This window comes from Pelecanus crispus, chromosome 7, assembly GCF_030463565.1.
Source record: "Pelecanus crispus isolate bPelCri1 chromosome 7, bPelCri1.pri, whole genome shotgun sequence".
NCBI lineage: Eukaryota > Metazoa > Chordata > Aves > Pelecaniformes > Pelecanidae > Pelecanus > Pelecanus crispus.
This window is the reverse complement of record NC_134649.1, coordinates 3,618,196-3,644,745: the sequence shown is the minus strand read 5'-3', so window position 1 is coordinate 3,644,745 and position 26,550 is coordinate 3,618,196. Positions and strand designations below refer to the sequence as shown.

At 53.1% G+C, this 26,550-nt stretch overlaps 1 protein-coding gene across 1 annotated transcript in view; it reads right to left on the bottom strand.

Annotated features, from left to right (window-relative positions):
• Positions 1 to 23,919, bottom strand: part of IGDCC3 (immunoglobulin superfamily DCC subclass member 3) — a 105,822-nt gene extending 81,903 nt beyond the window's left edge. The window contains exons 1-2 of the mRNA XM_075714130.1: positions 23,853 to 23,919; positions 12,581 to 12,886 (exon numbers count right to left, since the gene is read on the bottom strand). Of these exons, the coding sequence (XP_075570245.1) occupies positions 12,581 to 12,886; positions 23,853 to 23,919 (373 nt within the window). The remainder of the gene's footprint in view (positions 1 to 12,580; positions 12,887 to 23,852) is intronic.
• Positions 23,920 to 26,550: the final 2,631 nt, after the last annotated feature.

Sequence of the window (26,550 nt, the reverse complement as noted above, 5' to 3'; positions counted from 1 at the left end):
CTGGCTTGCACAGGGCTGCCGGGAGGTGCCGGCCGCAAGTTTGACAGCCGGGATTCTGGCTTGAAGAGACATTTCCTTCAAAGCAAACGCTGCACCTAGCTCTGATATGTAGGGAGGATTTTTTTAGCGCTTGAAGCACTAATAAGAGGAACGGATTCCTTGTGTTTGACCAACATTTCCTTGGATCTTGGCTCTCCATCTTCCTACTGGAGCTCTTTGTGTTGAAGAGCAAGAGCTATCACGACTGCACACCTGTGCTGCCCAGCTCAAGATCCCAAAAGGATCGCCCAGCACCTCGCCTGCCCTTTTCGGATAGGAAACCAGCAGCCTGAATTTTGCAGCTGGCAGAGCATCTTGCAGGCACAAAACCTAACCGCATCCCTCCTGCCTCCCTGGATCCTTGTGGGGATGCCGCAAGGCTGGACTGGCTCCTGGCCGCCTTGCCATGTTGCAGCCAACCGTTGTACTGGCCTAAGGATGAACTTGTTGCCATGGCAGGAGTTGAAGCATGCATTGCGCTGCCGGCATGGCGGCGAGCGGCAGCACAGAGCGCCGGCTGCTCCTCCACAACGGCTTTTTGTTGTTCCTTTCTCACCGAGGCGGTCTCGCCACAATGCGCCCATCCTCTCACCGTGCTGGAGCAGCCTGGCAAAATCCAGCTGACCGTAAAGCACAGCAGCACCGTGGCCGAGGGCCCAACATCGCATTTCTCTGCGGCAAACTCTGCCTCTTCCCTGCCTCCTGCAGGGCACAGCATGGGAAAGCAGACCCCACGGCACAAGGCGAGCCTTCCGCTGCAAATACAGGACATAAAGGGATGCCAAAGTTTTGAGGCAGGAGCTCTGTCCAATACAGAGGAGATTTTAAGTGAGGGGAAATAGCATCACTCGAAAAGGAGGTTTTCTCCAGCTAATGCATTTCCTCACTGCTGCTGGGATGTTTGTCACAGGACTGGCTTAGCTCAGCTGCTGGGTAGTGCCTTTTAAAACTCCCTCAGAGCTTTGATTAGCCTTGCTAAAACTAAGGGCATCTCTCATTCATACACTAATTAATGGCAGGCTCAGAAGAGGTTGGTATCCCTCATCGCTGCAGATTTTAACAAGGAGAAATACAAAGGTGGACTTAAAAATAAAAGCAATGCTCCTTCCTGAGCAGCGGTTTCAGTGCCTGAGAGATTACAAGCCAGCCCCGCTCTGTGTGTCAGCAAGCCTTTCCAAAATAATGAGCCTGCTTCCGTCCCAAGCAGCTCCTGTTGCACTGGAGAAATGAGCAGAAAGGTATTATGGGCTCACACTCACCAGATGGATGTCCTGCTTTGTTCTCTGCTTACAGAAAACCCTACACATACAGTTTGGATTATCTTCATTGTAATTCTAATCACCACCTCTCTGTAAGGAAGGGAGGGAGGGAGGGATCCTTGCCTCGGTCAGGAGAGCTAATTAAAAGTTGTGAGTCATCCAGACTTCTCCACGCATTGGAAATGCTTTTGGAAGATCAGGTAATCTCTCTTTCTTGGGGGAACCTAGTTAGCAAAAGAAAAATTAAGCAGGCTTCCCTTGGGCAGAGAGCTGCACAAGAACAAATCCCATTTCCCCCGCGGGACGCTGCAGTATGAATCGCAGAGGTGCTTCAAACGTATGCAAACTACGCTTTAAAACAGAAAGGCTTGTACGTGTTCCCCAGCACAGAAACACAAACACCTCTCGTGTACGTATACCCAGGCTAGCTTTTAAAACTCGCTGTCTAAGAGGCTGTTGCATATGAATATACGATGCAGGGACCTCTGTCTTCCCCTAAAAGAACTTCTGAACCCTCTGGCTCATTCCTGGATGGTTGGGTGCAAGATCTAAGGTCTCAGAAAAGCCAGACCCACAAGCCTCATGAAAATTGACAGCTGGCAGCAACGCAAGGTCCACGTGGCGCCCCAACTCCTCAACCCCGATTAGCCACAGAGCAATCGGCGCCGAGCAGCGCGCCCGGAGGGAACCGGCCTCCCCAGACCCGCTGCGGTGGGGACGAGCTGCCCGTGCCGATAACAAGCTCTGACAGCTTCAAGCAGGGTCAGGCTCCCCCCCGCACCAGCTCGGCACAGCTTGGCGATGGGTCCCCGCACTCAAAGTGGCTGGGAGGAGCTGGGGAGCACCAATGCCTCCATCCCCGATTCCCGGAGATCCAAGGGCATCGGGAGAGTTGGCTGAGGTCACATGGGATGGCAGTATCGGAGCCAGGCTTCCCAAGGGATCAACCACCACGCTGCTTCAGCTAAAATGGTCAAGCCTGAATCCTTAAAACTAGCACCCAGGCTCTGTATTTAAGATGTTGACCAGTCTTTGTCATTTAGAGATGCTGGGTGCCTGCAGACTGCAGAGCCTGAGCCCTCGTGAAGGTCTAGAGCACCCATCGCTGTCCCAAGGGACAAGGAAGCTGTTTTCTCTTTGGTTACCATAAAATTAAAAAAAGATTATTTTAGTTGTCATCCTTCAAATGGCCGGTCCAGCACGCAAAGAGCCTCTTTTGCCTGGGCCACAAGTGCTGCTGCTCTTCTGCTCCCCACCACCAACAGGAAAGGTCGGGCAGAGACCACTGCCGGGGTGGGGAAGGAGGGAGAAGGGGTCTAACTCACCGTATCCTCAGGGCTGCCGAAACTCAGTTGTGTTCGTACACCAGGCAGCCTGCCCTGCCACCCCAGGCAGCCTGCCCTGCCACCCCAGGCGCAAGGCAACGCCCTGCAGAGCCATCGCAGGCCCGGGGTTTCTCGGGGCACAGGGAGCGCAGCTGACAGGGCCCCATGCGTGCCCTGGAGCATCACCTCCATGTCCCCTTCTGTAAAGGTCTCTCTAATGCAGCAGAAGAATTTCAAGACAGATTTTTCCCAATGGTCATAAAATGTCTCCAAGTGTTATTACCTATAGGCTCACTCAAATTATTTTTATAAAGACTTTTTTTTTCCTCTCCCCTCTTTTTTTTTTTTTGAGAGAGTTCAAGCTGACCCCCTTGGGGCCCTGCCTCACCTCTCCTCTCCGCTCCCGAGCATTAGGATCACTAATGAAAGACGCAGTCAGGACTTTCCCTCCCACCCCTTGTACACACTGCCGTGGGAAACCATGGTGAGCTGGACATGGACGCCACCCTGAACAAACGAAGTGCCTCGGCAAGCACCCTCGCACCTTGGCAGGAGCCGCCACAGCGGGGACCAACGGGAAGCGGCTGCATTGCTTGGCTGTTCAGGGCAGCGTCACCGCAGAGAGCTCAGGATGAGAGCAAAGCCCTGGACCGAGGCTGAACGTCCTGAGGAAGACGCTGCGCTGCAGGGGAAGAAAACTGGTAATGGGCAAACCACACCAAGTAACGAGGGGAAACAGGGGACTGCTGCTTCCGCCTGATCATTTTGGAGGTTAGCTCAGTATCATAAATCTGTTTCGGTTCAAATCTATTTAGCCTTTGCTTCATGGGAACCCCACAGGCCCTGGAGAACCCTCTTGGCAAAAGGACGCTCCAGTCAACGCTCCCACCTTTCTGTCCAAGGCAAATCAAACCACAAATAGACATGATGCATTTCTACTACCAAAATGATTTGCAAACTGATTTTAACTGGCACAGCTTGGGGACCTGGACATTTGCAACCAGCTCATCCCAAATGCACATTAACTCTGACTTTTTGTGGTATGTGAAGACTTGGGCAAACCTGAATCGTGTTTCTTCAATGCTCAGTGAAGCCACAAACCGAGCTTGCACACTCTTGGCTTTTCCCTGTCCCTCCTGCTGCATCCACGACATCCTCGTTGAGAGCTCACCGTCCCCCTTCCCTCTTTGACATCTCCTCCAAATCAGCGTTCCTCTGCAGTCTCAGCAAAGCAGTGCAGTCCCTGGTAGGACGAGCTATGGCCTGAGATGAGGATGGGCATCACCCTGCCCAGAGAGATGGGCAGGGAACGCAATGCACGGCGCTCAAAAGCCACCAGCCAATTTGCAGTGCCATGGCTCCAAGATGAGCAAAGCAACTGAAGAAACACAAGCTCCTGCCCCTTGCTGTTGGCCAAGAACATCTTGCGGGGATCAACCATGACTTTATCTGGCAGGTCTGCTGTCCCTGTCCCTCCTGGGCACAGCAGGCAGGAAAAAAACTTGTTTTTTCCTCAATGAATAGCACAGAAATATCGATCAAATGCAGCGGAGTAGCTGCAGCTGAAGTATGCACTCACCAAGCCTCTTCTGCTACCGCAACACCGCCACTCATTTACACACCAGCAGCCTAAAACTATCTCTTTTGTACACCCAAATTGATCTTCACTCTTAATTAGTGCAGCAAAATTTCATTTGTTTCTTCCAAACGTGGCCTGATCCATTGTCCCTCTCCCGTGACCTGTGAAAATTAGTCATTGAGCTCAGTGACAGTGGTAAGTGCAAAATGCAGCATCAAAGGGACATAATGGGGGCCTCTTAGGACCGACAAAAAAGCACCATTAATCAAGGCATGCTCAAGAGGTGCCAACTTACTGAGGCATGCGAGTGGTGCGATCCCGAGTGCAGGCCCTCCCGCGGGAAGCTGGATGCAGTGGGATGTGCGGGCGCAGGAGAGCTCCCCACCACCCCGAGGACCGCAGCCTGCCCCAGGCGGGTGCGTGCGGGGAGGAACAGCTACCCCAGCATCGCTGCTCCCTGGGCAGATGGCCTCTGCTCTGCACGCCCTGAGGATTTGTCCCCCTGCTTTCCAAAAGAGGTTACGGAGCCATGCTTTTCCAGGCAGCTCCTTCATTCAGAGAGTGGGGACGGAGCTTTTCTCGTGATACGCCACGCGCTGGTTTAACTGCATCCGTGGCCCCTACACGTATGGGACACCACACCAGATCAGGAGGGAGATGTCAACATCTCCCTCTGTGTTTCCAGAGCCAAACGCGCAACATCGTCCCTCCAGCAGCACCCTGCGCTGACCCCCTTCTGCAATCCCAGGACCAAGCTAAGGGGGAAGGCACAAACTGCCCAGACAGACCAGAACAGTGTGGAGCTGCAGCAAAATCACCTGGGGAATTATCCCAGGGCTCGGGGCCTGAGAGCCCTATGGACAAACTACGCAGGTACAAAGCCAGGGCAGCCCCGCAGCTGGTGCGACAGCGGCGGGGCAGTGGAAAGGGTAAGGGACCAATTTTTGCTGGTCAGAGCAGAGAGAGTTTTAACATCAGAAAACCAAAGAGGTAAATCTCTGCAAAATCCAAACCTCCACAGCAAAGCAGTGTGTTTAAACCCTCTCCTGCAAATCCATGTCATTAAACAAAATAACTTGGACTCGGCAAATCCAAATGACTCTCACTTTCAAGGTCCTGCATTCAGAAGCCCACAATGGAGAACAATGAGGTAGAGAAAAAGCCGAGGATCTTGACGCCGCATTCAGAAGGCCATCTGGTCTGGCCGGCACAGCCAGCGCTGGGAACGGGCAGCATCGTGGGTTGAGATTTAATCTGAGCCACTTATTGAGTGACCTCAGGCGAATCGTTTGACCTCCTTTTGCCTCAGTCAACCCAACTGTAAAATTGGGTTTAAAGCAAGAACCTCTCTGAAAACCATATGCTGTGCCTAGGAGTAGTGGGAGCAGACTCCCTTCCCAGCAACAGGGCTGCAACGGCGGGTAGAGCCAAAACCAGAGCGGAAGAGGCGGTGCATGGAGCAGGGCTCCAGCATCCCTCGGTGTTGGGGAGCTCTCTCTGGAAGCTCTCCCAGGTCTCATCCTGCCATCCCCGGGAAAGCAGCTTTGGCGCCCATGCGGGGACTCACCCGTAAGAGGGGATTTGTGAGGTCTGCCCTTGTTCATATCACTACTGCACCCAAAGGCTCCAAACATTCAAAGCAGGGTCCCCAGATCCCGATCTCGTAGCGGGCAGGCTGCTGTGGGCAGGGATCGGCACAAAAGACACGGCCCTGACAAAACCAGGTATCTTTCTCTACAGCTTCTGTGCCTTTTTATTTATTTACATATTTTGCTGTTTTCAGTAACTGTGGGTTACAGCCATGACCAGAGCTTTGAGGCAAACGCAGTGATGCTTTCCTTTAACTCACTGGTTACCCACTAGATCAAGAGCATTGATTGCTCTGGTCAAAAGCCCCCAAAAATCGATTCCTACTCATAGCCTTGCCAATGAACAGCAGCAGAAAAACAGCCCCCTCTCACCTGGGCACCAGCCTTTCCCCGGCACCGCGCACCCTTCGCCTCTCGGCAGGCTTGGAGGGAAGTGTTGGCGGAGATGAAACACCATCCCCAGCTACTGCAGGTCCCCAGTAAACACAAAATTGCAACTTGCCTCCCCAAGACGCTCACAGAGGGGCCTCAAACGATGGCACCGAGGCAAACCCACGCTGGGTTCAGAGAGAGGAAACCGAGGCACAAATTGGTGTTACTGGCCACACCATGGTGACTGGATCAGCCAGCTGGGACCCTGGTAGGGCAGTATGAGAGTGAAAGCCATATATAACCATCACGCCATCACCAGCCCGCTGGAAAAACAACCGGATAACTAGTGGCGTTACAAATTCTTAAGCTGAGACAAGCCTAAGTAGATAAAGAGCTGCTCTAGGTGACAGCACCAAAGAGATCCTGGGGTGGCGACTGCAAGCCGAAGACTACGGTAGCAGAGACCTGCCCTGGCCCCGTGCTTCGAGGAGAGGCTGGAACAAAGCAGCAGCCAGAGGAACAAGCAGCGTAAAAGGACGCGAGGCCAAGCACCACGCTGTCGCCACAGAGCTGCCCGCACAGGTACCGGCAGAGCATCACCCTGTGTTAAAAACGCAGGCAGCGAACTCGGGAGCAGCCTCGTGCTGCAGGCGCAGGCTGTAGAGATGCCAGAACTTCCTCAGCTGTGCTCCAAGAGTTAATTGAGACAAATAACTCAACAGTGCTACCATTAATGAAATTCTTCTGATATATTTCCCCTGAGCTTTCTATAAATGACTAAGTGACATTACTGCCTGCAGTGCAAACCCCCTATATGAGAGATAACATTGCTGGAGCTAAGGTTGGCGCATCCACGTTAGAAGCCTCGTGGAGAAGTGCAAGATGATATTTAAATAACTATCACACCGCTCAGAAATGAGCAGCCAAAAGAAATACGGCTTTATAATGTGCTCAAGTCTCAGGATGAATCCTGGCTGTTACAGGCAGACACTGAAATGCAGTGGGTGTAAGTGACAAACTCTTTTAATCCCGCAAATCTACTAAAATTCCCAGTCAAATCTCTCCGATCTCCCCCCGGTGACTCCTATATTTGTATATTTGTTTTGCAGCACACACAGGGCCAAATACTGCAACAGTACAGATGTGAGAGGCAGCACCACGTGAGCCAGCATGTCCTAGAGGCAGCCAAAAGAGCTGATGGAGGGAAATCTCACCCATCTTCTCCATCCCCTGGAAACCTCTCACAGTCTTCTTGCTTTACTTAATTTCTTTTTCTTTCCTTTTTTTATTAATTCCTCATGGACATTTTTCCCCTCTGAGACCCACTGCTACAAGCCCAGAACTTGCCGTGGGTTTACCAAGAGCCATGAGCACTCAAAACACAGACAACAAAGAAACATCACTGGCATCAGAACTGAGCCCTTATGCTCAGTATTTGAGAAGAAAGGGCATTAAGAAAGGGCTCTGCAAGCAGAGCCACAGCTGAAAAGAAAAAAAATAAAATTTTGTTTGTGGATGGAGGAAACTTGGCATGCAACACCAAGGGTTAAACTGCAATAAAATGCAAGCGACCATTAGTTCCTGGGAGTAACACGACCATGTCTCCAGAGCCGCAAACCGACACCAGGGCACTTGCTTTAAAAGCATACCTTTACCTCCAGCGCGTGTTTCGCACCACTAAAACCTGTCATCACAAAAGTATGCCGCTTCCAACTGCGGAAACTGGTTCACTTGATCTAAGCACGAGCTCTAGGTAGGGCTGCGCTGACAATACGGATACTGTACGCGCACAAGAAAAACCAACAGCAAACCCACGTGTTTAAGGTCTGCCTTGATGTTTTGAGCTGAGACTCGCAATCTGCATCCAAACAGTGGCATTGCCCAGGAAATACCTTGGTGACAACTTTGGTGCCACCTTATTTAAACCTTAATTTAAAATGCTAACTTCATAATGAGTGGAACAAAACTGTGTAAAAACATTTCCCACTCTAATCCTGGGTTGATCCCCCCAGTATGGCCTTCTTTTGTAATTACATCCCTTTGTGATCTCACTCTAATGCCTTGTATTGTGACCCATAAAATAATCAGCCCCCTTTGTCTCTCCCTAATCCTTTTAGACTTCCTTCTTGTCTCTACACTCTTATAAATGCTGCCATTATTTGGGCTCAGCAGCTCTTCCCACCACCCCAGAGCCTGGAAAGGGGGCTGCAGGTTAAACCCTGAATATATTCTGTGCAGAGGAGCTGAAACGATGGGAAGATCTTTCCTGCTTTAAAAACCCCACAATTCCCAACCTCCTCCCCTAGCCACACAGCTTGGCAGGGAAAACGACTTGCAAACATGCATATGCACCAGACCCCCCCCCCCCCCCCGCCTTTTTTTCACTTTGCAGATGACCTTGAGACCCTTGGCCTGGAGGTCGCAGCAGCCAGCGTGTTTGCAGGGAGAGCGTGCTTGGCCCCAGGCTGGGCGAGAGGAGCTGCTGCTGCTGTCTGCAGGGATCAATGCGGAGAAGAGACGTAACATCTGCCTTGCCCGGGCTATCAATCCTTCCCTCCTGCCGGCAGGGTAAGTGCCGTGGATCGCCAGGCACAGTGGGATGGAGGAGTGGGATCTGGGGCAGGATGCAGAAGGGAAGGGGGTAAGGGAGCAGAGAAGGGTTGCACGGTGCTAAGCTTGGCTACAAAACAGTCCCCCCGCAGCAAGACACGATGAGGAAAGCATCTTTACAAGCCCAGGTATCTCCAGAGCTAATTCTCAGGTCCCACAGTACTTCAAATATTGGGCAGGTCCATTTTGCCAAGCTTCAAGAAACCTCATTGGTTCTAAGTTGCACAATTGACTTACTTTCCCTCTTTCCTGTTTTTTATAGCATCAGATCAAACAGGGAAAATTGCTACTCTCAAGCCGGATGCGTGCAGAGCCTGATCCGATACCCAGTTTGATGGTGATTTCCAATTAGTGGTAACTGCTTGTTATTGAGTGATATAATCAATGGGTCTTACTCCACCGGCCGGGCTGTGATTTATGATGATGTGGAGCCAACTCCATCAAATCCCAGCATCGGCAAAAAGGGCTGGAAATGCCATGAGACAACACGATCAGAGTCAAGTAAGGCCAAGTTAAGCAAAGGGTGGTGAGGAGAAGAAAGGCGGCTGCGTTTTAGGGAGGTCACCTTCCAAAGGAGCGGACTCTAGCCATTACTACTGTTCAGAGGGCATCTTCATCCACCGACAGCAAAGGCGTGCATCAGCTTCTGGCATGCACAAGGGAAATACGGCTCCTCAGAGACCCGCGAAGACACAGCCGAGCAGTGCCTCCAGAGAACACTCTGCCTACGAAACTGATTTTAATTAAGACAGCTCAGAGTCATGTGAAATTATGAAACTGTCATTAGGAGAAAGAAAAGGTCTGTATTCAATAACCTGATCAGATTATAAAAACATGTTGCATTCCACAGCCTTTTAAACTAACACACCAGGGTTTGAACAGACGCAGAAACAGCAGCCGAAAAAATTCCAACCGGAGTGTTAGGCAGAGGGTGGAAATGCCGAGGGCCTCTGCTCAACTCAGTCATGCGCAGGCTTCTTGCACACTCATACTTGTTCAAAAGAAGGTTACGCTACAAAAATATTAGCGATGTGTTTAGCACCTGACCTGCCAATCCACAAACCAGCCAAGGCCCACTTCTCTCTGCTGAGCATCTTTGGCTAATAATGATGACGTACAGAAATTCCCCTGAATTCTAGTTAAACAAATTTAATGAGTCAATTTTTAGGAGGAATGCTTTAAGAAGCGCCTGCTCCGTGGGGAAACTGCATGCACCTCGAGCCCATTGGGGCCGCACACGCAACGGCCGAGAGCAGCATATTCTTCCAGTTAAATTTTACTCAATTCCAAGTGTTGAAGTAAATTTGAAACATAAAAATATGATATCCAGCCCACATTTCCTGAATGCAAATATGTACATTCCTCCGAGCCAAGAAGATTATATTCCAAGCAATAATACAAAGCCAGGGTCTGTAACGGTGATATGAGACTAACAGCCTGCCTTTGAAGACAGCGAAAAGTGCAGCAGAGCTCTCGAGGGGCTCCAGTCTGTCAGATCCCTTTTATTCCTCAGTAGCACAGCCTTGATCAACTTTCAAGATTTTTGTTTGTGAAAGGTTTTTATTTCTCCTTTGCTTTTGTGTTCAGATGTCAGGCTCAGAGGGAAGAAGAGATCAGCACTGGGATGAGGTTTTACCTACCGGCAGTATTTACTCTGCTTCGCAAAGGTCTGGCTTAGCGCTTGGTTTGTTTTTTTTTTTTTTCTCCTTCCAGGCAGTCAGCACCCATTTTTTCGATGCAATGGTCCCCCCCCCCCCCCCCTAAAATGGGGATAATTACCCTCCTCCTTTGTTTGACTTGCTTATCGGGACTTGGGGCAAGGAAAATCGCTATTACTTGTGTGTAACCACCCTGAGATATGGGGGCTCGAGGGTACAACTGTGATTCATTCTTAGGAGATTTCATTTCTGTTTAAGCCGAGTCCTAAGTGCAAGTGCATGCTCCTGCAGTTCAGGCACAGCGTGGGAGCTCGCCCTGAGCAGCAGGTTACATTTGCCCACAAGATCCCGGTTTATTCCCGTAATCCACAGGCACCTGTGGCACCGCGGCCAGGTGCCCCATGTTTTGTGCTGGCTTCACCCAGACCTTTTCTCAGGGCTGGCAAGAAACCAAGCCTGAAGCCAGAATAGAGTCCAGAGCATTTTCAACACGATCCCTTTTTCATTCTGATTCACATGAAACTACGGCTACAAAAGGAAATGCTATTCAGGGACACACGGCACATCACATACATATTGATGCAGGAGCTGAGATAACAGTGTTTATTGACAATCCGCTATCCCAAAGGTAATTCCTCCAGCTCTCATGTCTCCTGTTTACAGGTCCGAGAAGTTTGACATTGTGCTTGTGCATCAGCCAGCTCCCAGCTCATAAATGCCAGAGCCGTTCACCAAAAGTGCTCCAAGGTTTAGCACCACAAGACCGACGAGTTTGAGATCCAGCTGCTAATCTGGCACGGACCCAAAGCCCTTGGCTCCTGGACAATGTCACTTCTTACACCACTGAAAAGCTAGGTTTGCAGATGGCCACTTCATGTACTCGGGAATTGTTATACACAAGGGCTGGAGTGTTCCCTTGGTGGGCTGCCAGCCGGCCCCGGCGCTGCGGGGAGCGAGCGGCAGCGCTCCGAAAGGCCCCCCAGTTTGGGGAGCGCAGCCAGGGGACTCTGGCCCCAGACTTTGCCGTAGACTTTTCCTGCTTTGCACCAAAAAATCACAGTGCCATTTACAAACACAACAGAAGTGGTAGTAAGTGGTTCGCGCAGAAAGAAGAGTGGCAGCCATCCCCCAGACAAGTTGGAGAACCCTTCAGTAAAACTTATTTAACAAGCCAGCATTTGGCCAGGTCTCGGGGCCACACCAGACACCCGTCCTCACACCCGTATATAAATTACACCCAGCAGCAGCTTCTGGTTGAATGCAAAAAGGATTAGCGGCTGCATCCCCAGAGCCCACAGACAGTCTGCGGGCAAAGCCGGCCACCAACACTACAGGGACCGAAACCACCACAACGCCTCAGCTCTGCCATCAGTCCCGGGACAAACACAAACCAGCAACCACAGCCAGCAAGGGGGAAGCCAGCAGCCTGCGCGGCAGGAGACCCAACAGGACCAATGGCTCCGGCTGTGGCGATGCAACGGGCTAAGCCGGGTACTGCGCAGGGCTGGAGTCACAGCCTGCCCTGTAATTCTTCCTCCCCCACCTTTAAATTTCATTCCCTCGCTGACATTTTCATCTCTCTCCTCCTCTGGGCTCCCCCACCAGACAATCTGTCTGGTGCTGTTAGCCTTGCCCCCAAAGGCACTGCCACGCTGGGTAGTAAATAAGACCTTGCTGCCTCCATACTGCCTGCCTTAAATAACAAAATGAAAGAAACCATGACCTTCAGAAGGTCTTTGCCTATGGTTTGGAAAGTGCTGCCTGCCAAGCAGAGCCCAGACGTGCTGCAAAGCAGAGGGGCTCCCAAACCCACCGCAGGAGATACACAAACCACGGACTATTTCAACACATGACTCCAACATAACTTACCCCGCCTGGACAGGGAATTTACTGCTAGAAAGTGGCTTTTGGTTCTCTCCCTCTGAGAAGGCTGATCAGCTCTTTTTTCACACCTGGACAGCTATGCAGATTAGATGCCAGCCAGATCCCCACATGAGCTCCAGGTATTTTTTTTTCCCTCTTTCCTCTCTTTAATCCCTGCTCCCTGAACACCCAGCACCCACCGCACTGCCCTCCTTCTTCCCGGCAAAGCCAGGGCCCCTTGCGCGATTGCTCCATGAGGTGTGGGTGGGACGATGCCCGTACTTACTCGCTGCCTGAATCTTCGCCTTCCGGCTCACCACCAGCCCGTAGTGGTTTTGCGCCATGCAGTCGTACTCGCCTTCATCAGAGGACCCATCTCCCCGGACCCTCTGGAAGCGGGAGACGTAGAGCGACCCATTGGCCAACATGAAGGCATTCTCGCTGTCCACAATCATCACACCATTTTTCCGCCACGTGATGGTGATGGGCTGGATGCCTTCCACCTGGCAGTAGAGGATCAAAGGTTGCTCCTGCACAGCTATGTCATCGCTAGGCTCCACAACGAACGCCAGCTCGGAGGAATGGCCAAAATCTAAAATGAAGAGAGAAGGATGGAGTCAGCAGCGTGTCCACAAGAAGCAGCAAGAGCCAACTGCTGTGGCAGCAAACAGGGGGTGATGAAAACATTTCAGATTGAGTGAGCTACAATAGGGCTACAGGGTGCAAGTGTTTTGGAGAAACGCGAAACCCTTGGGCATGCTTTGCCTCCCAAGGCTTTGCTATCAAAATCTTGGGGTGCACTTTCCAAGGCACAGACCTTTAAGGCTGCATTTGGAGAGTCCAGTGAAGGGGACGGGCAGGCACACCCCTCCGGTGGCTTGCCAAACCCCAGCTCTACTTCATACCCCACTGAAAATTGCCTCTTCACCTCCATTTGCAGGGAAACAGCAATACAAAATAAAAACTTGCACAAGCATGGGGCAGCGCTTACTTCACATCAGCCATTCCCACCCCGGGAGCCAAAGTTCACACCAGTTCAAGAAATCCGCTGCTCTCCCCCATGGAACCAGGCAGGGAGGGGGCTGTGCCATGCCCCAGACCCGTTTGCAGCACAGCCGGCGGGGGTGAAGAGGGGTATCGGCAGCTCCCGATTCGGACCATATTGCCACCAGCATCGTTGCGACACCTCTCCCGCTTGGCAGAGCGGGAGGCTGTTTGCCTCTCGCACGTAACACCATGCCCTTCTGTCGCTCTGGTCTCTCTCACGCTGTAACAGGCAGAGGATGGTGCTATTCAGTCCTTAATGAAGAGCAAGTTAAGCACCGAAATACAAATGCACAATGTTCTGGCTCAGCGACACAAAAGGTTTCTTGCAAAGCAATTACGCTAAACGAGGTCCAGGAGAGATAAGTTACTGCAGAATTTGTACCAACAATAGGCAAACCCTCGCTTCCCATCATACAGATACATGCTAATGTACTTCTTTTGCCAACAGAATGTTTAAACACTATGTCTTTGGCATGTTATGCTTCACTTGGTCCAGCACACCTTTTTAGGGTATAATTTGCCATACAGTCATAATTAGACACTACAGAAGATGACAGAAATAGAGCTATTGTTTAAAGATTAGCCCGAAATACATGCTGACCTGAAAGACAAAAAGTGACCAAGAAACAGGAGTCATATAAATATTTGAAGGGTGTAAATGCAGGGATGGATGTAATTTTTTTTTTTTTTTAAAGAGCAGCAATGGAGAAGAAATTCCAACAGAGTAAGACAACTACAGTTTCAGCCAAATACGGGGAAAGCCTTTCTAACAGTTCTCTCGTGCCACAGCCCCTCGATGGGTGGAGGTTTCCAGCTGCTCAAACCTGCCATACAGCTTCTCCCCTCTTTCATGGGCTCAGGGGGACCGACTCCACAGCTGCCCACAGAACTGGGATGCACGTGGGCAATTTCTCTTGGCAAACACCAGCCACCGCACAGTCTTTGTAATGCCTGTCCCTAACACAGATCCCACCGCACTAGGCTCAAAAACAGAGTGGAGGGCAGATCGTTAATGCATGGCAAAAACAAGAGAGATGAGAAGAGGCGGTTATCCTAAAGAAAAAGAAGGGAAAAAAGTCGTCTTTTCTGCTCTGCAAACCCAGTGAGATTTTTTTCTTTCTTTCTGTAAATCCCCATTGCTTTCTACGGCAACTTAAATTGGATTACGGGGGATAAACATTGAGTGCAACCTGAGCCGAGGCAGATGGACGGAGCAGACAAAGAAGCAGGGGTAGCGCACGGCAGGTCAAAGGTACTGCTGTCAAGGTATGAGTGTGTGCAGGGAACGGACAAACTCTACTTAGTGACAGACACCTAAAACACACACTTTATTAACCCATTAAGTCTTAAAATGTCAGGCTAGCTCCAGCCATCTCAGTGATCTATCGCTCACTGTGACTTCTTTTTTATGAGATAGCCCTGGGGTCCTCTCAGCAAGTTAGGCTACAGCCAGCACAAACCCATCAATTACTTTTTTTTTTTGTGAAAATTAAGGAATTAGATGAATGCTCCGCATTTTTCTGCAAAGTGGCCAGAGTCTCAACGGCACCTACCACGCCGGGGCCCCATTCCCTGCGTGGGCGCTCCTGGGATTTAGGCAGGATAAGGACCCTCGCGTCCTGACTCCCCACTGAACCAAGGGGACTTCTGACTCCAGAAAGATTGAACAAGATTTCAGGATTTAACCTAACAGGCAATCAGAAAAAAAACCCTAATGAAATAAATGCCCCATCTTTCCCCCAGCTCCCCTGTACTCTTAGATAAAACAGCTTATTATTATATGCACAATAAAAAGAAGAATCAACATAATTACATGCCCTTCCCACAATAGCTGTCATTATAATAACCATCATTAAGGCCTGTGATTGGAGATAATCATGTTTACCTCCATAAACATTGGGTCTGCATCCCAACTCCAGGCTGCACGAGCAGCAGAAGTGATGACACTCCTAAGTAGGACGAGTGCCCTCAGACACACACCGGGGCGGGGACGGACGCTGGCTGGTCCTGGGGTCTCCTCGGGCTGTAGTCGAGAGGAAGGCTGTGCCTCAAGGTGTGCAATGTGCAATGGACAGCGTGCAACCGGACAGTAACCCACAGACACCTCGCAGCGTCCAGAAGCACACAGGTTCCTCCTCAGTGGATGGTTTTTTTCACGGATGCTTTTCTGACCTTGAAGAAATCCCACTGCCAATTCCTGGGGCTTCAGGGCCAGGCGACCAAAAAAATGGGCGCATGGGGAGAAGCAAGCACACCCCATCTGGGGATGTGGGAGAAGCCAAGCTCCATCTTTCACCCCAACATGGCCTTTCCATGCAAACTCAGCCAAAAGTCTCTCTCTCCTCCCCAGGCACTTAGATGCTGAAAGACACAGAGAGGCATACGCCTTTCCCTGGCACCATGGGCACATTAGTCATCCTAAAGCTGCCTACCTGCATCGTTAAACAGATAGATCCAAAATGACCTTAAAAAACTGAGCTTTGGTCCTCAAGGGCCTTGGTATCCCACCCTGCAAAAACCACAGGCTCTGTCTTCCACAGGGTAGATGTCTGAGTCTCACAAATAGGTAAGTCATTGGTGGCACGGTTGGCAAGAACCAGGCTCGCAAGCTGACCTGAGTGCGTTTCTGCAGCACCGTGGCACTGCAGACCCAGCAGGTCCCCAGCACGCAGCAAGCTCTGAGGATGCAACCCATGGGCTCTTCCCCAGCCAAAGGTCACCTTGAAGACAGCACTATTGCCTATGGCACTCAGCCTCGTGGCTTAATTTTTGGGCACAGAGTGGGCTTGGTGAGAAGGACACCCCTCTCAATGCTGTGCTTCTACAGGGCATCACGTTCCAGGAGGTTTTCTCAGAAAAGAATGAGGCCCTGGGATGCTGCACACCATCAGGAACGGGGATGAGAAACTGGTCCATAAACAGCCCAACCTGAGATCCACATGGCCGAGAGAACTGGGTGCAAGGCATGGTAGAAACTGGGCACCTTACACCTTCGTCCCCATCCAAAGACCCCCCTCCACCCATTTGGCTGTAACCATGGAATTATTTGCATTAAAAGTGGTTTTCAAGGATCGGGCTTCAAATAGGGACGCTGGGATTTGGCCTTCCAAGATTGGCTCTGTGGGGCTCCAGGTCTCGAAGGCAGACCCTGAATGCAGAGCCCTGCCTCCTGGCATGCTCAGGATGAAAGACAAAGGGACAGGGACACTCACAGAGGAATCTCCATGGCGGGACAAGAAGGCTCCTGGCATTTGCTCCAGGGGTCAGCTCAGACGGGCCAGAGGGACAGCACATACAAAGCAAGGAAGTAACAAGGGAAGAGAGGGACCCGACCCTGTTAGCACAAATAACTGATTGTAGTTAGCAGCGAGGAGAAACGATGCTGCAAAGTTGGAAGTAAACGACACTCCGAATGCACATGGAAACAGTAAAAGTGCAATTAATTGAGAGAGACAGAGAGGAAATCGCCGAGGCCGTGCACATTCACTCAGGGAGCCTGAAAGCCCCATCCCTCTCCAACAGCTGGCTGCGTATCCAAACCCAGCTCATCCCACACAACGTCCCGGGCACCTCCTGAAACGGACTGCGAGGCGGCGTGGCTCACAGCCACTCTCTGCTCGACGCAGAAACTGTAAAACTCAGCTCACGGCGGCTTGAGTTTGTAGTTAGAGGCAGCGGTGTTACACGGGCAGCTGCACAACGCTTGTCTCAACGCCGGCAGGCTGCGCCGGGGAGCACGCGAGGGAAAATTGCTTTGCTTTCTGCAAAAGGATGGAGGAGGAAGCGTTATTAGCTCTGACATAAAGGCCACAAGAAAATTATTGGAATCCTCATTCTACAAGTCTCCTTTTGAGAAACATTTACCATCTCCCTGAGCAATACAATATGTGACTATATCTGCAAATATTTAACAAAAACTACTTCCCCTATTGATCAAGCAGACAGGCATACTCAGAGAAACCAATTAGCACTTGTGCTTTTGAACCAAGAGATTTATTTAGCGCTGAGAGAAAGAACTTCGAATTAATGGGAAGCTTAAAAGACACTTTGAAGTACATTAAAAAAAAAAATAAGTTTAATTATTTTTTACTTGACACTGTGATTCATGTTCAAAGCTTCAAAAGAACTTGCTCATACCCTAGCATTGTCCTTTTCCATTTGGGAACCACGGTTTTGGCTTTCCCTCCTGTGCTTCTGAAAAATACAGCAGCTAATCTCACCGCTTTAATTAGCGGTGACATCCATCGCGAAGGAGCTCAGTCACATCACGGCTCATCCTCCTGGACCCTGTCCAGACCCAGAGCCAGCAGGGCCATCCCTGCCCCAGGAGCACGTGGTCCTGACAGATGAAGTCCGTATTATTACTCCCGTTCTAGACAGGGAACATTAATCACAGAGAGATGAAATGACCTGCCAAGGGCCCGGTCTGAGCTCATGGCAAGGTGAGATATTGCAGGAGCAGTCAGGTCCACCCTGCTCTTCCCAGCGCAGCATCGCCAGGAGCACCGGCAGGGAGACTGAGGCAGCCCCAGCTCCTCTCTCATCACACCAACAGCACGACTTCCACCTGCAAGCTGCCTCTCATGAGCAGAAATTTGCCCTCTCCTGATTTACCGTGTTCACTCCCAGCATAACACAGCATAAATCAGCAGCAACCCACCGGTGAGCCTTACCATCACAAAGGATAACTGCTCCTGTCCTGCTTCAGTAAAGCCAAAAGAAGATGCCGCTGGAGTCCCACGAGCCCAGGACCAGAGGTTTTTATGTAGCGGGATGCAGGTTAATATGAGGACCAAAAACCTGGGTGCACGTTGGGACAGCCCTACAAAAAATGGTTCCTGTTTTTTCAGTGGTGGGGTTTTTTTTGTTTTTAAAAAGCCTCCTGCAAATGGGAGGATATGGAAGGAAGAGATATCTGGACCTGAAAGATGTTCTCCAGCAGATTATAACGGGTTTCAGGATGATGAAATTGGCAACCTAAAAATCCAGCTGGTGCCCCCTTAAATCACCCTGAGGCTGACCCAGACCCTAAGGAGAAAAGCACTGCGCTGCAGTAAAGTGCAAATTGGCTCTTTAGGGCATCCAGAAAAATTTACATTTAAAGAAGAGAAGAATAGGCTGTAACAGGCCCAACATCTTGCTGGCAGTAAAGTTTACTAGCTCAGAATTTTTTATTCCCTTTCCTTTCGGATGGGAGGTTATATAAAGTGATTTTTCCACCAGGGCACATAAACCTCATCCACTCGTTAAGCAATTGCAGGAGGTCTCCATCGAGGATAACGCAACCTCCCGGCCACCTGATGTGGAAGCCAGAGACGTGCCCACCATCGCTGCCCTCGGTGGGGGCACAGATTTTAGCTGAGGAAGGCAAACACAGCCCAAAGAGCCAGAGAAGTAGCCCCAAATAATTTTCAGATGTTCAAGACCAGACTGGGCAAATCCCCAGAGGTTGATGTTAAACACAGCGTGGAAGCTGGAAGTGTTCACAGCACAAAGACCCTTTCCAGGACGAGCTCCGAGTTCTCCTGGACTCCCCCATCTCTGAAGAAAGCAGGGTGAAACCTGTTGGTATAGCTGGAAAGGGCAAAGACCTTTTCTGAGTTAATTGCTCACAGTAGCTCCATCCACAGTAAGGCATCCGGAGAGCACGGCAGAAAGCCCAGCGTCGGATGTGTTGTTATTTGCATTCCCCACGTGTTTCGCAGCCCTGACCAGTCCTACCACAGAGGCCATCAGCAACACAAATACGGAGCAGGAAACAACCGCGCATGAGAGGACGGCAAAGGCGGCGGCCAAGACGGGAAAAGCTGTGCCCAGAGCGGGGGTCCCCGCAGGCTGCAGCCCCCAAGGCTGCTCTAACGCAGAACCGGGGTTTCAGCCCCTAACTCTGCAAGAAAGCATCAGGGAGGTGGCTGTCCCTGTGGCCGGTCCCTTCCACAGACCCAGCAGGGCACAGACTGGCCGCACGGTACGTAACGATGCTCGTGGAGCAGAGACACGGCGGCTGAGAGAAGCACAAAGGCACGAGGCTGCTGAGACAGCCACAAGGCACCCTGGCATCACGGTGCCAAAACCACCGGCCAGCACAGCCCCATCGCCCAGCTCTTGAAATTCAGCTTGAGTACTGGCAGGCAGGACTGGATGGTGTGCAAGGAAAGGCAAGGCAAGGTCCTTCTGGAGGAAGAGAAGTTTCTGTGCACATTAAAACCTTTGAAACTCTTAATCGCATCCAGGGGATTCAAAGGAAACGCAGCACCCTCTCCTCCCTACCAAGCCCTCTGCCTTATCACCTCCCACCCTGAAATTCAGGAGGGAGGAAAGCATCGCCTCACTCCTCTCAAGGAGCCGAGCGCCGCGCCGATCCCGGCTTGCTCCGAAACCAGAGCCGGTTCAATGAAACACTGGCGCTTCTCTGCCTGTTCACGTACTCTCAGGTTTCAGCAGCAAAGATCCTTTTGCAAAAGCATCTTCACAAGTCAGCAGCATCACCCGCCACAACCCGCATCCTCCTGGCTTGCAGTTAGCTTCATCAACACAATCACATGCGCAAGCACAGGAGGGGAAAAAAAAAAAAAAAAGGCAACAAATCCTTGACTCTGCTCTGAAACTCTGGTTTTAAATTACCAACGCAGGAGCGGGTCTGGGTTGTTAAGTGACTGGGCTCCTCTCGAGTGGAGGGTGCGATACACCAGTGACATTTGATATAATAGCAAGGCAGATCAGTATGCTGTGTGCTTTTCTCAGTATGCTCGCCTATTTGCCTCCCTCTTCTCTTAAAGTGCAATTATTGACATGTTCACCCCCTTAACCATCAGGTTTATATGCTTGCCAATGACTCCTGAACATGTGTAAACAATTATTTTTATTTTCTTGCAAAACCAAAATGTTGCATATTCTTTTGGATAAACGGACTCGGGTAGATTTTCATGAGCCCTGCTACATAATTTATTAGTTTCTAAACTCTGTAAAACTAAAAGCTCCAGTAAAGTTCAAATAAGTTTGTGATTTCAAAGTAATTTTGAACGGACTATTCCTGTTCCTGCTCAATGTTATTCGGTTGATTTAAACGGGAATTCTTAATCTGCAGAGGAGGGCTCCTGCATTGTTTTGTGAGATCAAATAAAAGGGCAATATCCGGGGTCAGAAGCCCAGGAGCGCAAAGCATGAAATATAGGGGGGGAAAGGGGGCACGGAGAAAAGCATCTTCTGTCCCAGATCTGTTGCAGGCTGCAAAACGCAGCGCACGCTCTGCTCGAACGCGTGCCCCATCAGCTTGCTGCTTCGGGGGGGAAAGCTGGGCACCGGCAGCGGCTTCGCACGAGCTCCGCTGCACGCTGCTCCCTGTGCCGCGGCCCCGCGTCGGGGCCCCATCCTGCTCCCGCTGGAGCCGGATCCTAATGCGGCGGCGAGGTGGTGGAGAAAGGTGTTTCAAGGCAGTGGGACAGGGAGGTGCGGGAAGAGCAGCGTCCCAAGGGTTTGTGAAGCATGGGGTCACCTTGGCGCTTCACACGCTGTGACACGGGACTCTCCAGAAGGAAGGAAATCGGAGAAAGAAAAGTTCAAGCAGACAAAAAAGAGAGAGAGAGGCTTTCCCATTTGCACACATAAAATGAGAGCAGTTTTGCAGCTCTCCGCCGGGCAGGACTGCTGCTGAGCTGCTCTGCGCTGGCCCATGCCGGGCTCATTGCACCGGGGTACATGGGCCAAAACTGGGATGGAGCAGGAAGGAGTGGGGAACCGGGCTGTAATCTTGGATCTGCGACCTTCTGCCCAGCTCCTCAGCAAGCCCAGGAGCTGTGCAAGTTCCAGAGTCTGACCAGTAATAAGAAGATACGCCACTAGACTGGTTTAGGATTCCTAACTCCCCGTGCAGAGGGTGGCAGGGCAGATCAGGAGGGGACCAACCCGCCTTACTCCCCTCTCTATCGGCTGGCTTTTAAATACTTCCAACAAGAAGTTTAGTTTTGGCACCGTGATGGCCCCGGCAAATGTTTGTGTGCCACTGGCACGGGTGGCTGCACGCTCGCACCCCTGCGGAAGCCGCACACCCAGCACCGGTCCCAACCGCGGTGCACAAGGGTACGGTTGTGAGACGAGCACCCCGTTTCACGGGCCGCCTGCCACGTCCACCACGTGGGGAAAATCACATCCTGAGATTCTCCTGTTGAACTCCCCGAGAGAGACAAAGCCCAAACGTGGGCTTGAATTTCATATAGTGTCGCCGAGTGTTACTGGGGAAAAATGATACCAGATACCCTCTACGTATATTAAGAAAAAAGACGGGGTATTACACCAATTTAGGAGAAAGCAATCCTTTTTTTGTGTCTATAAAAAAACAACAAAGCCACACCGAGCAGGAATTAGTGAAAGCTTATAGCTTCAATAATTTAGAAGTTAAGCCTACTTAAATATAAATGATGTTTAATTCCAAGGCTGTTACTGAGCAGAGCCGGGGAGCCTCTCGTATCCAATGCCTGCCTTTGAATGCCGAGCTCAGCAATAACAGACAAAAGCTGTCCACCACCCAGAACAAAGAGCTCCAGGAAATTAAAAAAAAAAGAAAGAAAATACTGTCTTGCTGCTGAGCCCACTCCAGCACGCTGACCAGCAGCTCCCAGTGCCCGGCTCGCAGTCGCCAGGCCAGCATTTTGGGAAGTTTGAAAACCACAGGGGCAGGAGCGGAGCATCCCGTCCCGCGCAGCGCGGCCCCGCTCCGGATGCGGCATCCGTCCCCGCAGCGAGGCTTTCTGCTCCAGCGCTGATTGACACCCACGCGGGAGGGTTTATTAAATTCAGCAGAGCGCAGAAACACGTTACCTTGCTGTTAACTGTGTCTAGAGCATATTAACCCACCAAGAGGGGAAAAAACCCACAGAACACAGAAACTTTCAAAGCGCAGCCAAAAGCACTCTTTGGCGGGGCCAGCAAAACACCTCCCAAAGTCAGGAGCCACTGACCTGCCGAGTCGCAGCATAAACAAACACACGGGGCAATCTGGACAGCAGCAGCAGGCGATAAACTAGGCACAAACTCAACTTACTAAAGTTTTGCTTTCAAAAATTCACTTCTTTTCCTTTCCTCCCCCCAAAAATAAGTACTTTTTCAACCAGCCTCATTGCACTGCTGCGTACCCAGGAATCCCAACAGAGTAACGAGACCTGCTTCGTTACCTCCGCTTCACAGATAACTTGTATTTTCCGCGAGTTACGCTGGCTTCTCCTCCTCGCCGTGGCTGCTACGAACCACGTGGCGAGATTTATTATGGGAATAGCCCACAGCCTGTTTTCCTAAACACCCCGGCAGCTAATCTCTGATTAATCTAACACACGCTTTTCTCCCTCTGACCACGCCGGTGCATGTTTTTTAAACAATTCCTACTTTTCCTTATCTTTAAGGCTGCTAAGCGAGGCGAGGGCAGGATGCACACGGGTATTTCGCCGCAGAACAGCGTCTCTTTCTCAGATTAGACCAACGCTTAAGCAGCATCACCAGCAGAAGGAAAATATTGCAATTTATCAGCGGGGCATGTGCACAGTAGGTCCAGGGAAAAATCCCTTTGATGTTTTTGTAGTTCGGCCCTGGTCCGGCGGGTGGTGTTACCGGTTGCGGCTGCGTGAACCGAGCCAGGCAATACAGGGGAGCACAATTATTTGTAGGTTTAAAGTAGCTCGCCGTCACCCCTGCAACTTGCAGCCCAACATCTCTTCTCCATAGCCAGCGCCTCTGCTAACAAACACGACCCGTTCGCTCGGGCGCTGCCTCCCGCTCACGTCGCCGGCGATGATTTCGGGTCTGGTCCCTGAGCGCGGATGCCCAAGCACGCCACTGCCACGGCAGCCACCCCATCCATCCATCCCTCCCTCCCTCCCCAGCGCTGGCCGTGGGGCGAGGGCCCCGCAAACACCCCGCAGCCCCCGCGCAAGTGGGGTTTCCCACTGAAAACACAGCTTTGGGGGGACACTCAGGGCTGGCTGCGGGTTAAGGTGTTGGGTGGGCTGATGTAGAGGCAACAGCCACGACCCCCGCCTGCCCTCCCGGGGGGACGAGCCCCCCGCTGCCGCCGAGGGGTGCTGGCAGGGCGGCTGGCACCCGCAGCCGTGGCCGCGCACCTCCCCGCTGCACGGGCGGACACACGCGTGGCCGGAGCCGCGCTCGGTCCCTCCAGCCCCCGCAGCGTTCGGCCCCGTTCAGCCTCCGCGGGCGGCCCGGTGCCGCGGGGCCGGCAGTGACCGGGGAGGCGGGCGGGGCTGGGACCGGCTGGGGACGAGCGCGGGGGGGACCGGGACCCGCCGCGGGGCTGGGGAGGGACGCGGGGGGGACCGGGGACGAGCACGGGCCCCGGCCACCACGGCGGGAGGCGGGGTGCGAAGCGCGGGAGGGACCGCGGACGGGACCGACCGACCGACGGACCGAGGGCGGCGGAGGAGCAGCGCCGGTCCCGGGCGCGGCGGCAGGTCCGTCCCCCCCGCCCGGTCCGTCCCCCCCGCCCGCTCGCCGAGCCCGGCTCTTACCTCCGCGGCAGCCGAGCAGCAGCAGCCCCAGCAGGCAGGCGGGCAGCGCGGAGCCCGGCGGAGCCATGGCATCCCGGGCGGGCGGGCTCGCCTCCCTGCGCCCCACGGGGAGGGAGCAGCCCGCGCAGGAGGGAGGGAAGGAGGGAGGCCAGGCGAGAACCACCCCCCAGTTGCGGGAGCGGGGCGGGGGGGGATGGGAAGGGGGGAAAAAAAAAAGGCAAAAAGCGGATTTCAGCGCTGCTCCCCTCCGCGCGAGCACGCCGCCGCGCCGGGCGGGCGGGGGGGCGGCGCTGAGGGAGCGGGGCCGCCGGCGGGCGGGGGCGGGCGGGCAGCGCCTTGCGCCATCTTGCGCATCAGCCAGGGCGCCGGCAGCGCCCGCCGGGGCCGGCCGGGCTGCGGGGCTGGGGCGGGCGGGCCCCGTGTGCGGGGCCACCCAGCGCCCGGGAGCCGCGGGGCTGTGCCGGACCCTCGCCGGGGCTCCCCTCAGCGGGGACACTTCATGGGGCTCCCCTCACGGGGGACACCTCACAGGTGTCCCCTCACCAGAGACCCCTCACGGCTCTTCCCTCATGGGGCTCCCCCGTCATGGGGACCCCTCACGGCTCTTCCCTCACAGCTCTCCCGCTCACTGGAGCCCTCTCACGGGGCTCCCCTCATGGGGACCCCTCACAGCTCTTCCCTCATGGGTCTTCCCTCACTGGAGCCCCCTCACGGGGCTCCCCTCATGGGAGACAGCTCACAGGTGTCCCCTCCCCTGAGATCCCTCACGGCTCTTCCCTCATGGGGCTCCCCCATCATGGGGACCCCTCACGGCTCTTCCCTCACAGGTCTCCCGCTCACCGGAGCCCTCTCATGGGGCTCCCCTCACAGGGACCCCTCACAGCTCTTCAATCACAGATCTCCCCTCACGGGGGACAGCTCACAGGTCTGCCCTCACCAGAGACCCTTCACGGCTCTTCCCTTATGGGGCTCCCCCGTCATGGGGACCCCTCACGGCTCTTCCCTCATGGGTCTTCCCTCACTGGAGCCCCCTCACGGGGCTCCCCTCATGGGGGACACCTCACAGGTGTCCCATCCCCAGAGACCCCTCACGGCTCTTCCCTCACAGGTCTCACTTCACCAGAGACCCCTCACAGCTCTTCCCTCATGGGGCTCCCCCATCATGGGGACCCCTCATGGCTCTTCCCTCACAGCTCTCCCGCTCACCGGAGCCCTCTCATGGGGCTCCCCTCACGGCTCTTCAGTCACAGGTCTCCCCTCACAGGGGACACCTCACAAGTCTGCCCTCACCAGAGACCCCTCACGGCTCTTCCCTCATGGGGACCCCTCACGGCTCTTGCCTCATGGGTCTTCCCTCACTGGAGCCCTCTCATGGGGCTCCCTTCATGGGGGACACCTACCAGGTGTTCCCTCACCAGAGACCCCTCACAGCTCTTCCCTCATGGGTCTTCCCTCACCAGAGCCCTCTCATGGGGCTCCCCTCACCAGAGACCCCTCATGGCTCTTCCATCACAGGTCTCCCCTCACCAGAGACCCCACACAGGTCTCCTGCTCACCAGAGCCCTCTCATGGGGCTCCCCTGACAGGGGACACCTCACAGGTCCCCCCTCACCAGAGCCCCCTCACAGCTCTTCCCTCATGGGTCTCCCCATACCGGACTCCCCTCATGGGTCTGCCCTCTCTGATGCCCCTCATGGCGTCCCTCCAGCCCAGCCCCGTGGGGTGCTGTGGGTCCCCCAAAGCAAGAACCCCCCCCCCCCCGGGGTGCAGCCTGGACTGCCATGGCCCCGCCACAGCCAGGGGATGGCAGCTGACGCGAGGCCTTCCTGAGCTTGTGGTAACAATATGGGAAGAAGTTCCTCTCTCTCTGCCCGAGGGGCTCTCTCCTGCCTGTCACTGCTCGAAGCAACCTGGTCTCAGCAATGGTGGCCGGGTCTGCAGCAGTGGACAAGGGCAGGGTCCCATCCCCGAGCCCGTGCGGCTGTGCCCTGGGCTGGGAAGCTGCTTCTTATCTGCCCTTAGGAATGGAACCCAAAAATCTGGCATTAAAACAAAGGAAAACACAGATGAGACAGCACGACTTCTGGTTGGTTCCACCAAGCGTTTGTCTTTTGGGCTTTGTTTTGAAGAACAAAACCACCCGCCGAGGGCATTGCCAATGCCTGGAGGTGACCGGTGTCCCCAGGAAGCAGGGCAGCGCGATCGCAGAGCGATGGCCACGAGGTGATCCTGGGGACAGGAACGGAAAAGAGCTTGGCTTGTCCCACCTCGGTACTCCTTATTTTAACCGCTATCATAAGGTGACGTACCCGGGTCAGTCGCACAGATGCTGGACCAAGCACCTCACCCTTGAAGAGGCCCCAGTGAGGAAGGAGCCAGTAAGGGATGAGTCTGCTCCTAAATCCTGCCACAGCCCTCAAGGTAATTTGTCCGCCCTCCTGGCATGAAATGAGGATAACGCGTCCCTACGCAGCTCTTAGCCCTAGCACCTACGTGGCATTTTGTTGACTTCCAACTGATCCTGCCCAGTCCCTTAGCTCACATTCTCTGCAAACACATCACCATCAGCAGCAAAAGTCATCTCTGCCATAACAGCTCAAAGTCTTTTGTGGTGTTTGCTTGGGGAAAAAAAACAACTAAAAAAAAAGTGGATCCCAACTAATTTATTTTTTCAGGATAAAGCCAGAACTTGATGGAC